At 43.9% G+C, this 14,576-nt stretch overlaps 1 protein-coding gene across 9 annotated transcripts in view; it reads left to right on the top strand.

The window, feature by feature from the left end:
• Nucleotides 1-14,576, top strand: part of PRKAG2 (protein kinase AMP-activated non-catalytic subunit gamma 2) — a 185,738-nt gene that overhangs the window by 147,306 nt on the left and 23,856 nt on the right. For 6 of the 9 annotated variants that reach the window (XR_015946316.1, XR_015946315.1, XR_015946314.1 and 3 more), the window contains one exon: nt 5,765-5,831. The exons of 2 other annotated variants lie outside the window; for them this stretch is intronic. Coding sequence is in view for 4 of the 7 variants with exons in the window: in XM_035129352.3 (XP_034985243.1) it covers nt 5,765-5,831 (67 nt within the window). In the remaining 3 variants the exon portion in view is untranslated. Of the gene's footprint in view, nt 1-5,326; nt 5,415-5,764; nt 5,832-14,576 lie in introns of those variants that run through there. One more of the 9 variants, XM_088653784.1, reaches the window with a different exon arrangement.

The raw sequence follows: 14,576 nt of genomic DNA on the forward strand, positions 1-14,576 counted from the left end.
CTCTGGGCACATGGGACTTTCCCAAAAGATCCTTCCAAAACCGGCGAGGGCAATGCCAAACTTCGTGTGAGATGAGAGTAAAGGCCCTTCTTGTGTTTCTGGATTCAAGGAAATACTGTAGAGGTATGCTGCCGGGGTCACTTTCAACTCATTATTCTGCCACAAATGATGCTGGAAGGACTTGGCATCTGGCGTTAATAGCATACCTGTGTGGGATTGGCGAGCACTAGAATGACTTGCAGATTTATTTCTGCAAGCACGAATTGCTGAGTCGGCCTGGGATCTTTTATAGGTTTCCTATTTCCCTCCCTTGGGCTTTCTGAAACTGGTCACTTTTTGGGATTGGGATACTGAAGTTAGATGGGCCATTGCTCTGCTCTGGTCTTGTCAGTTGCAATTATATTCTGATGCTTGGGAGGAATGCCTAACATCTCTTTTGTTTTTAATTAACATTCTGTTACGTTCCCAATTTAGGGACTTGCTGGGCTTTGGTAGTTCCTGTCCTGTGCGCTGACTTCAAGAAAAGTCTGTATTCTCTGCATGGCCACTATGGCTCCTTTTGAAGTGCCGCATTGTGCATCCAGGGGCATTCCTAAGCCGCAGTGGCATTTGCTGCCACAGCACAGCAGGAGAGAGAGAACTGTTTCCGAGGAAAATGAATACTCTCATTGAAGTTCAGTGGCTGGTGGCAGACAGAAGCCTCGGGGAGCATCTGAGCCCTGCAGGAAATTGCTGGCTCTGTCTCTCTCTAAGGAAAAACACTTAAGTAACCGTGTAACAACAGTTATGACCCTTAAGATCCAAACTGACAGCTGGCAGGCAAAAGATGAAGGGGTTAGGTCTGGAAGATGTGAAATTGAAGGAACCTTTCAGGAGAGGTTTCAGTCACCCTGGCAAACCTAATCTCCTGCACCATGTGTTTGGTTGCTTATGTTGTTGAAACACTACACTTGAAAACCATGTTTTGGGGTGTGAAGATAAAAAGGGGATCTCTTAAGGCTGCTGTATCTGCCCAATGAGCTTCAAAGGACAAGTATTGGGTTGGGATGGAATCTCTGCATAAATCAAGTGTGTCCAGAGTGTCTTCTAAAAGGTAGAAACATATTAAGAGTCATGTTTATTCTTAAAGCAACTGTTACCTTGCCTGAAAAGTCAATAAACCTGCTCTTCTTTTTATACTTATAGAACATAGAAATTAGATCACTGGCCACTGTGCATTGGTGAAAAGCCTTGTTTTGCATAAGGCTGAACACTGCTTGCAGCAAGTTCCTAAACATAGAATCAGGGTTGGAAGGGACCGCAAGGATCATCTTGTCGAACCTTCTGCAATGCAGGAATAAGCAGCTGTCCCTTACAGGGATCAAACCTGCAACCTTGGCATTATCAGCACCGTGGTCTAACCAATTGAGCTATCCAGGCTATGTGAAATGAGTTCTGTGAAACTTGCTCCACAAGAATTGCTGCTTTACATGCCTATCATTTATTCAGCTGATCTGCACCATGGTTTTTTTTGCAGCCCCTGCCTTGAATTATTTCAGTGGAGGAAAGCTACTTCCGAGTATGCTTGTGTTAGGCTTGCAGATTTAGTCATTTCAAGTAACTCATGATTTTATCAAATGATATTTAGTACACTAAGCATGTGCATTAGAGCAGCAATCCCAGAAAAACAGATAGAGTACAGAGTGCATGTGGACCTGTTCTGTGTGTAGAACAAATTTCAAAGTATGAGACTACTGTTACTCTGGATTCAGAACCTGAGAGTATGTGATGATAATACTGAAGTAATAGTCTCTGAATTTTGCTCCCTGAGACAATTCTACATAGACAAAGGGAGCTGTGCATTTTTCTTCAACATGGTTCTGGTTGCAGATACAATATTGCCTTGTGAAAGGACATGAATGATGCCGTGGGCTGAATAAGGATTGAGTGAGACTATAAATATTTTGGAAGAATTTGGAAATGGGTGATTGATGGAAGCAGCAACTCTCCAGGCATATTTGAGGTAACTGACTAATAGTCAGTGACTATGGAAGAGTAAGATGGGTGAATTGACGTGTCAAATTTTATATACAAGTAGAAACATTATGTAGTCGTTCTGGTGACATTAGCTCCATAGTTATGGTGCACTTTCGTCTAACCTAGGGGTCAGCAAACTTTTTCAGCAGGGGGCTGGTCCACTGTTCGTCAGACCTTGTGGGGGGCAGACTATATTTTGAAGTGGGGGAAATGAACAAATTCCTATGCCCCACAAATAACCCAGAGATGCATCTTATATATATAAAAATGTAAAAATGGTGAAAGTGTGGACTCCACTTTTCTCCATAACCGCTTGACCAATCGTCCTGAAATTTGGACACAATGATCCATGCCACTCCCCAAGTGTTTGCAGAAAAAAATCCCTCAAATCTCACACCTGCGCAGGTAGAAACCTGATTTTCCACCAAGTAAAACAGTGCCCTCAAGTGGAATTCCTCCCACAGTACACCCCTCCCGTCCTGTTAAATCTACACCACGCCCACAAACCAAATAATGACATCATCAACCAAGCAACTGAAACCACCAAGACCCCTAGGCCCTGCCAGGCTGCTAGGCCCCCACTAGGCCCGGGGGAGGGGAGAGGGCGAGCGCCCGGATCGCAGGTCGCAGCACGGTCTTTGTTTTATGTAGGCCCCTACCAGGCCGCCAGGCCCCCACTAGGCCCGGGGGGGGGAGAGGGCAACCACATGGATCGCAGGATGCAGCATGGCCTTTGTTTTATGTAGGCCCCCAGGCCCCCACTAGGCCTGGGGGGGATCACCCACAGCAACGCACTTGGGGGCATGGCAAGGGGTTTTTACTTTAAAATTTTGCACCACTACCCCCCAAAATCCCCCACCAAATAACCACAAGACAAAAATAAATACCATCCTTCAAAATGGCATGAGATACGCCGGTCACGGAGGGGGGGGGACACAAACAGAATAGATCATGGATCGGGACACGGTGGGGGCAGTCACAGGAATTAGCCACAACAACGCGCCACACCCACAAACCCCGCCTCCGCAACGAGATCCTGTAAAACAGGGGGACTCTGAGGCTCAGGGGGATCTGAAGGGGGCCTATTACCCTCCATTTGACAGACTAACGCACAGCAACGCGTGCAGGGCCAGCTAGTTTTAAATAAAAGCACACGTTCTACTCATGTAAAAACACCAGGCAGGCCCCACAAATAACCCAGAGATGCCTTTTAAATAAAAGGGCACATTCTACTCATGTAAAAACACGCTGATTCCCGGACCATCCGTGGGCTGGATTTAGAAGGCGATTGGGCCGCATCCGGCCCCTGGGCCTTAGTTTGCCTACCCATAGTCTAACCCTAGCATAAGCACCCTCTGGATGCAGTCAAAGACCTTTATATTTAGGCAAGGATTTGGTTAAGACTTTGTGTGGTTATGCTGAGATGTGTGATTTAAACTTATTTAAATTTAGAATCCTTATGTTAAGCATATCTACTTATGCTGAAAGCCTGAGTTTGGCAGTGGATAATATAACCTCAAAAATAAACTCTGTGCACTTACAAAAGATGAGTAATGTTCTGAATTTTTCCTGTGCTCCTGAAAATTCTGCCTGTTGAAAACCAACTTCAATAATAGGAAAGCATGAAATTACATAATGTGCCATATTCTTACAAGATATAAATCTAATTTGTAGTTATTGTGCAAATCCCGTTCAGGTAAATAAAATCTACTCTGAACCAGACTTTCTTACAAGCTTTCCATTTTTATTTTGCTCTAATTGCTTAAATTAGATTGGGCCTATACCCAGCTATAAGACTTGTTTGGCTAAGCATGTTAATCCACGCACCCTCCAAGAAAAAGCAGATAAAGTATGAATAATGCACTTGTAAAGTGCAGAATCCACCTTTTAGGAGCTGTTCATTGCAGTCAGAGATACCTAATCCTTTCAGCATCTCTGCTAAACATTAAGGGGGAACGGCATATGCACTCTTGGGAAGTGGGGGAGCCAGGGACGGAAACAGGAGAACCAATACCTCTTAAAGTGAGGGACATGAGAAGTTTTAAGCAAGTTACAGTAAATGTACCCACAAGTGGCTGAAAAAGATAAGAACATATGCATCTGTTGTGTGGATATAAATTTGCTTCTTAAGCCAAGGGTGGAGAGCCTGTGGCCCTCTAGATGTTGCTGGACTTCCCCATCACCACTAGCCAGCACGGCCAATGATCAGGATGCAGTGACCAATACCTGGAGGGCCAATACCTGGAGGGCCTTCCTGCCTTAAGTACTCTGCTGGGAGGTTGAAGACTAACAAAAAGTGCACAGGTATGGTGGAATCTGTTCAGTGGTGATGAGTACTGAATGGGGAGGTTGTTGGAAATACATCTCCGTCTCATTCTTCTTGTGCAATTGGAGGGTGAACTGAAAAAGACGAGCAAGGCTGCGCACCAGATAATGGGAATACTGCACGATGTGTGGGCGCATACTGAAGGGTGGTGGTGAAAAACAAAGGCAGGTGGGATAGGATGCCCTGTATGCAACGATGGGGCATTGTAGTACTAGGCTTGCCAGACTGTGGAGTCACTGACACATCTGTAGAAACCACTGGTGCATCCTGCCCTGTGAGGAGAGAAACTAACATCTGGATCATATTGCGGATAAACTAAGGCCCATACAAATCTAAGTCCATTCTTACTGTGGCGCAATGGGTCGGTGTACCTGGCTGTTAGCCAGAAGCTTGGCAGTTCAAGCCCACCCACCCGGGGACAGCTGTGGGCAGGATTCCTGCATTGCAGGGGGTTGGACTAGATGACCCTCGGGATCCCTGCTTTCTGCGATTCTGTGTGCCGTGAATGGCAGGGGGAGACAAGAACATGAAGCTTCTCCCCTGCACCAGAGCAGTGGTTCATCCTGTTTACCGTGCAGGTGAATGCACACTGGACAATACCAACAGCAGCTGGAGGGGGTGGGGTGCGTGGGGAAGAAGCGTCTCCTCTCCTACCTCCGCCTCTTAAGTCTAATATGGAATCCTGCGGGCCTGATCTCTTAACGGCGGCGTAGCAGTGGGGAGGAGGACAGTAGGCGTCTTATTTCCCTAGCAAAATAGGAAATTTTCCGCCGGCCGGCCGGCCAGCCAGACCCGCCCCCTTCTCTCCCTCTTTCCGAAATGCTAGGTGGTAGCTGCCCGCTTCTCCCGAGGGGCAGTAGCGCGGCGTGGGATGTTCCACTGCGCTTTCCCGAAATAGGGGTGTGTAAAGGTGGCGGTTGAAACGCGCCAACGTTCTGCTGGCGGCCGTTGGCCGCTTAACGTCCGCCCTTCGCACCTCAGCCCAGGGAGAGGGGATGCCGCCCTTGCTGAGGGGGAAGCCAGACCGCGCCGCGGCTTACCGAGTCCCTGAAAGGGGCGGGAAGAGCTCTCGGTATATCGCCGGGCCTTGGCAAGACTGCGAAGGGGTTAATGGGCTGTTGGGGGGGGGGGAAGTGAGAGAGAGAAAGGGCGGCCGAGCCCTCCCGCCCGTCGGCTCCTCCCCTCGGCCAGTCCCCTTCCTCGGAGCGTGCGGGAGGCATCGCAAACCGAGCCCGCTCTTGTCAGGCCGAGCCTGGAGCATTGCCGGTCGCCGTAACCGGCTCCGCAGTCCCCCGGCTGTCCGCCGCACGCTCCGCTTCCGCCCGCCCCCGGGGATGCCGCCGCGGGTCCGGTGAGTCCCGCGCCTGGATGCTGCTGATCCCACCGTCTCTCTCTTGTGTCTCCCTCCCCGCCCTCCTGCAGGCAGCTCCTCCTCAGTCCCCGGCCGCCTGCGAAGGGATGCTGGAGAAACTGGAGCTCGAGGATGAAGGTAAGGAGAAGCGGCGGCAGGCGCGGCGGAGGGGGAGGGAGGGCGGTGAGACAGGCCGGCAGACAAATCGGGACAGGGTGGCTGGGTGAGATCATGGGGGAACCCCGGGGCAGGTGGAATCCCTTCAGAAACACACACACACACACACACACACACACACACACACACACACAAAACAACAACAACCTCGTAACCGGGTATGGAGCCTGCCTGGGCACACACCGCTGACCGTGCAGACACCTGCTTTCCCTGCTGCTGTGTTCTGTGATGAATTTGTACAGGGCTCCTTGGTAGCAGGAAGAGCGGGCAGTTTTGGTATCTCTCTCTCTCTCTCTCTCTCTCTCTCTCTCTCTCTCTCTCTCACACACACACACACACACACACACACACACACACACATCTTTCCTTTCCCAGCCAGGTAAGGCCACCCTGGGGTGGGGTAGGGATTTCTGGAGTAGCCAGGCATACAGGCATACCAGTTGCATTAGTGCCGGGATAATAATAATAATATTAATAATGATGATGTCCAACCGGTGGCTTGCAATAAATGATTTGGTGAGAAAGAATGAAAGGTAAAGTGGGCAGGGGGGGATAGACAGGATATAGGCTTCTTTATATTCTAAGCAACCTCTCCCAAGTAACAATGGGAGGTGCAAGATAGAGGTGTGTGGTAAGATCTGGGCTAAAATGGTATTGCGCCCCCCCTCCAAAGAATTGACAGCCTACAGTGCGTGGGCGGAATTTACAGTACATTTGTTTCTCCCGAAGAAAATCCCTGGAAGTGTCGTTTTCTCCTCGCAGAGCTACAATTCCTACCATTACAATTCCTACAATACACATTCAAACTGCAGCCCTCTCAGATTCTTTGGGGAAAGTCGTGTGATTTTAAATGTATGGTGAATATGCAGCCATAGTCAAAGGGGCTTCATGTGGATTAGTTAGTTTCTTCGGTACCGTTAGTGTACATGGGTTCAGAAGTGAAAGGATGTATCCCTGGCCCCCATGGACCCTACAGTCTAAAATATTAACTCTTTTATGCCTGGGTTCTTAGGTTTATATATTTATTTCAGAATATGTATTTCTCTTTACAGGGCAAACCCTTCTGAGGAGGTTCATATCAAAATGGACCATTAAAAAGAGAGAGAGAATTCAACATACATTAATTTGAAAATATTAGTCAAAGCTAAAAGCATAATTAAAACAGCAACAGCATTAAAATACAGACCTACACACAGTAATTAAAAGCAGTGTTAATTAAAGGTCTTCAAGAAGACCTTTTAATAGCTCTATGGGAAAGGAAACTTCATCAGAGGTAGCTTTCCTTCGCTCTGCACCACTGTTATGACAAGTGGCATTTCATAAAATTATTCCTCTAAAAATTCTTGATTCCTGTTCTCTATGGCATTGGGTAATACCCTTTAAATGCTGTGCCCTACTTGCATTTGGAGAGGGTGGTGCTAGAAGGTAAATCCATTTCTGCTCTGTCAGTACACAGTTGTGTGAAGTAGCTATTCTGAAACAGTATGGAATTGAGGCTAGGGGTGGGTAGAGCAATTACTTACTTAGTAGATCAGGGACAAACCTGCAGTCTGCCCAATAGAACAGAGATGAGCGCCGCAAACCCAGAGTCGTCCGCGGCTGGAGTCAGGGGTCCCTTTACCTTTGCCTTTAATCTATTTCTGCATTCTTGCCATACAGAAATTACTCCTCCCCAAGCAATTCCCAAACGGGAATTACCTATTTCCTCTCCAAGCAGTTCTCATAAATGGGAATTACCCGTTTCCATAGAATAGATATGTTTTGTGTGCACAGTGTGTTCTCGTTCCATGGAATAGGTTTCTCCCTCCAGCACCATTTATCCCATCAGTTAGTCACCCTTTGCTGTTGGATGTGTTCTAAAAGTGTTCTCTCACACAGCCATCTAAAAACTGGCTAAACAGGCAACTTGCCACATGCAACTCTGAGACCTCAAAATAAACTTTTGATGTATACACAGGCCTTCCTAGGCAATATAGCTCTTTATTTGTAGTTTTGTAAGAAGGGGCAGATCATATTGAGATTGCCAAACCTAATTGTTTTTAAAAGCAACAGCAGTGGTGTCTGACATAATGTTTTGCTATTGTGGTCTAATGGGCTGTGGTATTCTGGATTAAGGGTCAGGTCAGTGAGTTAAAATAAGGGACATCTGGCACCTTTACCGTGTGCCCCCTAGAAGCATTTAGAGTACCTCTGAACAGTTAGTTCTTCTGCAGATATGCACAGTTCTCCTAAGATAATCTTCCATGGACCTCCATTAAAATACTTGTTCAAAGTGCACTGTTGTGACTGCAATCTCTTCACACAACTTCATATCCACATTTTGTTTTGGAAATTTAAGCCTGTTAGGATAAGCCTCTGTAAATTTAGTACAGGCCTATTTTCCCCCAATGAGCTTTAGTTATAGAAGATACTATAGAGTGACTGCTATGTCACGTAAATATGGTGTAAATAACAGAAAGCTCTTAAAGGATATTTCAGCACAGTGACTCTCAAAGTCTGTTTTGTTTTGAGAAAGTCTACTTAATTAGATGGACAAGTTAACATAATGCTTCTTGCATTCCCACTCATAACTGAGCTTCTTATTTAAAAGATCTTTTAACAAAGGATTCATTTTTCTTTTCAATTTTTGGTGACTCAGTTTATTAGACTCTTAAGAGTTATAGGCGGTACAACAATCAAAAGCAGTTTTCCAGAACATATTTACAGAGAAAAAATGCTTTATAATTAACAGAGCTGGTTTTTTCCTAAGAACTTACTCCATTTCTTCCTGTGATTACTGTAGTAGACTTTGAGGACAGTTAGTGGACTCCTGCAATCCTAAACACAGTAGGATGTAGCTTCTAAGTAAATACATATAGGATTGTGCTGTTAGCAACTTGATTGCACTTTGTATTGGAAGGTTTCCTGGACCACCTCATGAATTATAGGACTGACTTTTGATCATTGCTATGTCTTGGCTTGAAACATCAGCAAGACCAGTTTCTTAATGGGTCTCACCATGGAATGACTGCAGCAATCACAGTTTAGTGGGTAGTAGAGCTACAAGACTCTCTTCCTGATCTAATGGTTGTGTTTGCTTTTATGAATGATCTCTTCCGAGTAACTGTGCATCTTCAATTTAAATTACCGTAGTGCTTTAAAGATGCTAAAACGTTTGGTCTAAGCTTTGACTTCATTAGGAATGTCAAAAGTGTCTTCTCTTCTTGAGCTGAGCATTTTGTGATAAAGCAGTAAATGGATACAAGAGATTATTGCTGGCTGATTTCAAGAACCAGCAATAAAATATGGTCTGGCCCCCTCAAATATTTTATTGGTAGGGGGCAAAGGGACCTTGGCCCCTAGGAGTTGGCTCCTGTGGCAGGAGTTGTTGTCCAGAATGTGTAGCAGAGGGCACAAGATAATAAATAATAATAAATTTTTTATTTATACCCCGCCCTCCCCAGTCAAAAACAGGGCTCAGGGCGGCTGACACCAACAAAACCACAATAAAACATAAAAACAATTAATTAAAATACAGATTAAAATACAGTATTAAAATTTAAAGTGCAGCCTCATTTCAAGTAGGCCATAAGTGGCTGACACCAACAGAACCACAATAAAACATAAAAACAATTAGTTAAAATACAGATTAAAATACAGTATTAAAATTTAAAGTGCAGCCTCATTTCAAGTAGGCCATAAATCCAAGCCATGAGGGGGAAAAACACAGGGGTCAGGCTGAGTCTAACCCAAAGGCCAGGCGGAACAGCTCTGTCTTGCAGGCCCTGCGGAAAGATGACAAATCCCGCAGGGCCCTGGTCTCCTGGGAAAGAGCGTTCCACCAGGTGGAGGATGGTCTTGGCTAAGTTAAAGATGAGGAGGTCTTGGCTAAGTTAAAAAGATTACTTGGTGCAACTGTACAAGTCTATTGTACTCAGAATATTGTACAAGTCCATTGTACTCACAATAGGTTTTTGTCACCATTTCTAATCCTGTTTAGGAGCAAGCTTCAACTCTCATCAAAAATCAGTAGTCACATTGCTCATGCCTAGCCTTTCCCCTATTTGTTGTATGAAGAACTATGACATTAAGTGTCAGGGTGTGTACCTTGTAGCCAAATTGATGCTTCATGTAAATTAGGTTTATTCCTAAGAGGGAGAAGAACAAAAATTGCTGGATTCCCACTTACGATAAATTAAAATTCTTCCCTGCCACCAGTATCGTTCTGTTAACACAGATAAGTTGATGTTTGCGTTCACTCACTCCATCTTGATTGGGGGAATTGAAATATATGTTCAGATGAGAGTTCTGTCCCTGAGAGGTTTGTGAGTTTTAGCTCTATAGGCATCTTACAAGCAGAGCTAGCCCTTAGTTTGCGCCCCCTCCAGGAAAACACCTGCAATGTCCCCCTCCTTTGTACAAGAGATACGGTACATCTTTTCCAGTTAAAATGTACCACTCGCTTCCATGATGCATAATCATCTCCCCAGTGGCACACAGGAGATGAGCAAGAAGAGGGTGAATTAGAGACTGCTCTGGAATAGAAGTCATGGAAATTATATCTGCTCACAGGGAGAGGAACTGCTGCCTTGATTAAATGGAACCATTACATCCAGTAGAGAGCTCCTTTCTCTCTAGCCCAGCTTCCCAATAAAAATGTGGTGCTCATGTCAATTTTACAGAATATTTAAACCCAGTAGGCAACCTGTATAAAATAATTTTATAAAGTACCATAGAGATATGATTTCTGAGAAAGGATTAATCTGTTTTATCAAGAATAAAGTTATTACCCTACTTCATAGCTGAAAATGGTTCAGTGACAAAAGCAGTACTGTACTGTTGTTAGCAACAGCTATACTTAAGTCTTTAGTAGGCAATGTATTTGATTGTTTTGATTTTTATAATTACGTGATGGAAGAATTGGGAAACTGGTATCAGACTTCTCAGTTTTTAAAAGTTGCTTTATTAATGATTGGGCATCCCAATATATTTGTTTGTTCGGCATGAAACTTTAATAGCAGTTTGTTGTGTAGCATAGTTTGAACTTAGTGTTAATGTGTTCTGAAATTAATTGGACTAAAATTCAATTTGGTTGCAAACCATTTCTAAGAATAAAACTATTAAGCATCAACTATATACCAGGGACCCAGGTGGTGCTGTGGGTTAAACCATTGAGCCTAGGGCTTGCTGATCAGAAGGTCGGCGGTTCAAATCCCTGTGACGGGGTGAGCTCCCGTTGCTTGGTCTCAGCTCCTGCCAACCTAGCAGTTCGAAAGCACGTCAAAATGCAAGTAGATAAATAGGAACCGCTACAGCGGGAAGGTAAACGGCGTTTCCATGTGCTGCTCTGGTTTGCCAGAAGCGGCTTTGTCATGCTGGCCACATGACCTGGAAGCTATACGCTAGCTCCCTCGGCCAATAATGCGAGATGAGCGCGCAACCCCAGAGTCGGTCACGACTGGACCTAATGGTCAGGGGTCCCTTTACCTTTTTTTATATACCTATCACTTCTGTTAATTGGTTGGTGCAGAGCTGTAAGTCTATCTTGGATAACTGGTTCTGCTGCAATGTTGGCTTTCATCCATTTCTCATCAGCACAGTTTTAAGAACAAGAAGCAGTAGACAATATACAAAACTGCATTTGTTCTTTGAGATATCTTTTTACACATTGGTGGCCAGGGACAAAAAGGTTTCTGACACTGAATTCTTGCTGTCAGAGCAATTTGTTTAAATCTTATATCGAAGAAAAGGAATGGGAGATGCTGACATCCTCTCCAAGTGTTGAAGTATAGTACTAGTAAGTCATTTTCCCCTTAGGCTAAAAACTTTCTCCTGTTAGAAAAACGTGCTATGAATTCTTAAGTGACAGGTGGGCTTTGTTTTCTCTGATTAATTTTTGAACATGACGGGACTGGCTTCCTTGGGGCTCTCTCCCAGATAGAATTGTAGTGTGAGCTCTTTGCATTTGCCAATAACATCTTGAATGTAAACATTAGACCTGTGCTGTAGTATCCAACTTCCAAAATTGGGTAGTTTATATGACTTAAATGGAAACAGTGGTCCTATTGCCCGATTAAGATAGTGACAGCTGCTGTTTCTCTTCCACTTTTTGCATGTCACAGTCACACTTATGTGAGTATGCACTCAAGTAGTAGTTCCGATATCTACATTTGAGGAAACAATATTAAGGCAATGCCCATTTACTGGAGGAAGTTGCATTGGATCTGTCTCATTACTGTTCTCCTGTCATGCACTATGGTTCTGATCTTTTAATGAAAAATAAAGACAGCAATCCATGGAATGTGAATGTTTGGTGTCCCCTTGCTTTTTCCAGTGTATGGGGAAAACTTCACCAGGGCTGAAGATAGTTGTATAATAATAATAATAATAATAATAATAATAATAATAATAATAAATTTATACCCCGCCCATCTGGCTGTAGAATCCTGAAGTGTGCCTAATAATGGTTTCTGAAAAGGGGAGTGTTGTTTGTTTGCCCTTTGTAGTCTTGTTTTGTATAAAACTGCCCTTTCGTTAAATCCATCTCCTTACTTAGATGTGAGGAGCAGAGTGCTGTAGATTCATCTTGTGTTTGTATGAGTTCTAGTCCCTTCCTTACGTCTTTCTGGTGCTGTCCTCCTATTCTACAACATGACCTGAAGGATGATTAGCATTCATTTTAGTTTTCCATTGAGTTAGTAAGTGCATAGAACAGCTGGCATAACTTTTGAAATTAGTAGGATAAGATGACAGCTACACTAGCTACTCCACCCCTACAGTCCCACTTCTGCCCATTTCTCCTTATGGTTTCATAGTTACATCAGCATCAGTACAATGCTGATCATAAGTCATAAAGGAGTACAGTGGAACCTCAGTTTATGAACACCTCGGTTTATGAATTTTCGGTTTATGAACACCGCGGACCCATCTGGAACGGATTAATTCACTTTCCATTACTTTTAATGGGAAAGTTCGCTTCAGTTTATGAACGCTTCAGTTTATGAACAGACTTCCGGAACCAATTACACCCATGTTTCAGTTTATGAACGCTTCAGTTTAAGTACTTCACGGACCCGTCTGGAACGGATTAATCCACTTTCCATTACTTTCAATGGAAAAGTTTGCTTCAGTTTATGAACGGTTACTCCGCGGACCGTATGGAACGGATTAATCCACGTTCCATTACTTTCAATGGGAAAGTTCGCTTCAGTTTATGAACGCTTCAGTTTATGAACAGACTTCCGGAACCAATTGTGTTCATAAACCGAGGTACCACTGTAACTGCATTACTATATGGAGTTGTCCCAGTGTATGGAACTTGGTAGCCAGTGTGATGTAGTGGTTAGACCGTGACTTGTGAGACCACCTATGAAACCAGTCACTATCTCTCAGCCTAACCTTCTTCACATGGAAAACCATATATGCCATCTGGACCTTCTTAGAGGAAAGACCACTCCCAATGGTAAAAGTGTTTCTAAAGAAAGCTGCAGGGGGGCAGAGACCATATTTGAATGGTGCCAAAGAGCTGAAGTGGCAAGGATTTAACCTTTTCTCTCTGTATCATTTCCTGATTGAATTGTGGATTCATTCTGTCCAATGGGGGACAGGAACTTGCTTTTTTCCAGTCCAGCAATGCTAATAACTGGAGCAATATTGACTGGGAGAAAAGGTTGCTTTATAAGCTTTGAAAAAGATGACTGGAGATCTGATGACCTATCATCCATGTGTGGCTTTGTCTCTAGAATTTTGGGTTTGAGGTGGGTAACATGTTTAGATTCCTGTTTAACTCACTAAGTTGCCTTGACCAGTCATTGTCTCTTACCTGTACCTACCTCACAGAGCAGTTGGATAAAATGAAATGATCTCCCTCCCCATGCAGTCTCCTGGGCTTTGATGGAGATATACAAATGGAATACTTTCTTCCAGGCTGTTTTCATGTTATTTCTAGTCTTAATGAGTAACCAGTCACAAGTCATTGAATCTTCATTTGTGGATTAATGCAAACAACAATTGCTGTAATGTTGCCCTGATTTATACTTTGGATTATATATAAACTCTTCACTTCATTGGTATATTAACCAATGTTTATGCAGATGTGTCCATACTGTTGACTACACAACTTACCATAATTGCTTTTGCAGAAGAAAACAGAAAAGGCATGCAATACTTATACAGTATACATGTCTTGACTGAATCCAAGTTCTACTGTACCTAATTACTTGCAGTGCAGTCTGTCATTTATACATGCTTCTTGAAATACTGTACACACCTTGTGACAGAGGCAAAGTTAGTTAAGTTCTTGTATTGCTTGAGCTGTTTGCATGGGTTTCGATGTAGTTAGCATAATATCATCCATGTACTTTCCGAAGATACAGTATCTTCCTTTAATATTTATCCCTGAAATGTCTGCCGAGGTCCAGTTTCTAATAGAAAAAGGAAATGATGCCTTGTAAGCCAGGACATGAGCAGATCTGGCACTGAAGTGGCTGCAGCTGTAACTATATCCATATGAGAGACGCAGCCTTTTCCAACTGCATTTAGATTATCCACTTCCCGGAGCCTGCTGAACAATGCAGGGCATTGCAGGGAAATTCAGCCGTAATAGCAAAAGGTTCTAGTCCCTAGTGTTAGAATAAGTAAAAATTGTAATAAAGGACAACCTTGCTTTGTCCCACATTTAATATGTCTACTGTTGGAGTTCAGATGATTAATATGAATGATAGCTTT

Source organism: Zootoca vivipara, chromosome 11 (genome assembly GCF_965207765.1).
Source record: "Zootoca vivipara chromosome 11, rZooViv2.hap1.1, whole genome shotgun sequence".
Lineage (NCBI taxonomy): Eukaryota > Metazoa > Chordata > Lepidosauria > Squamata > Lacertidae > Zootoca > Zootoca vivipara.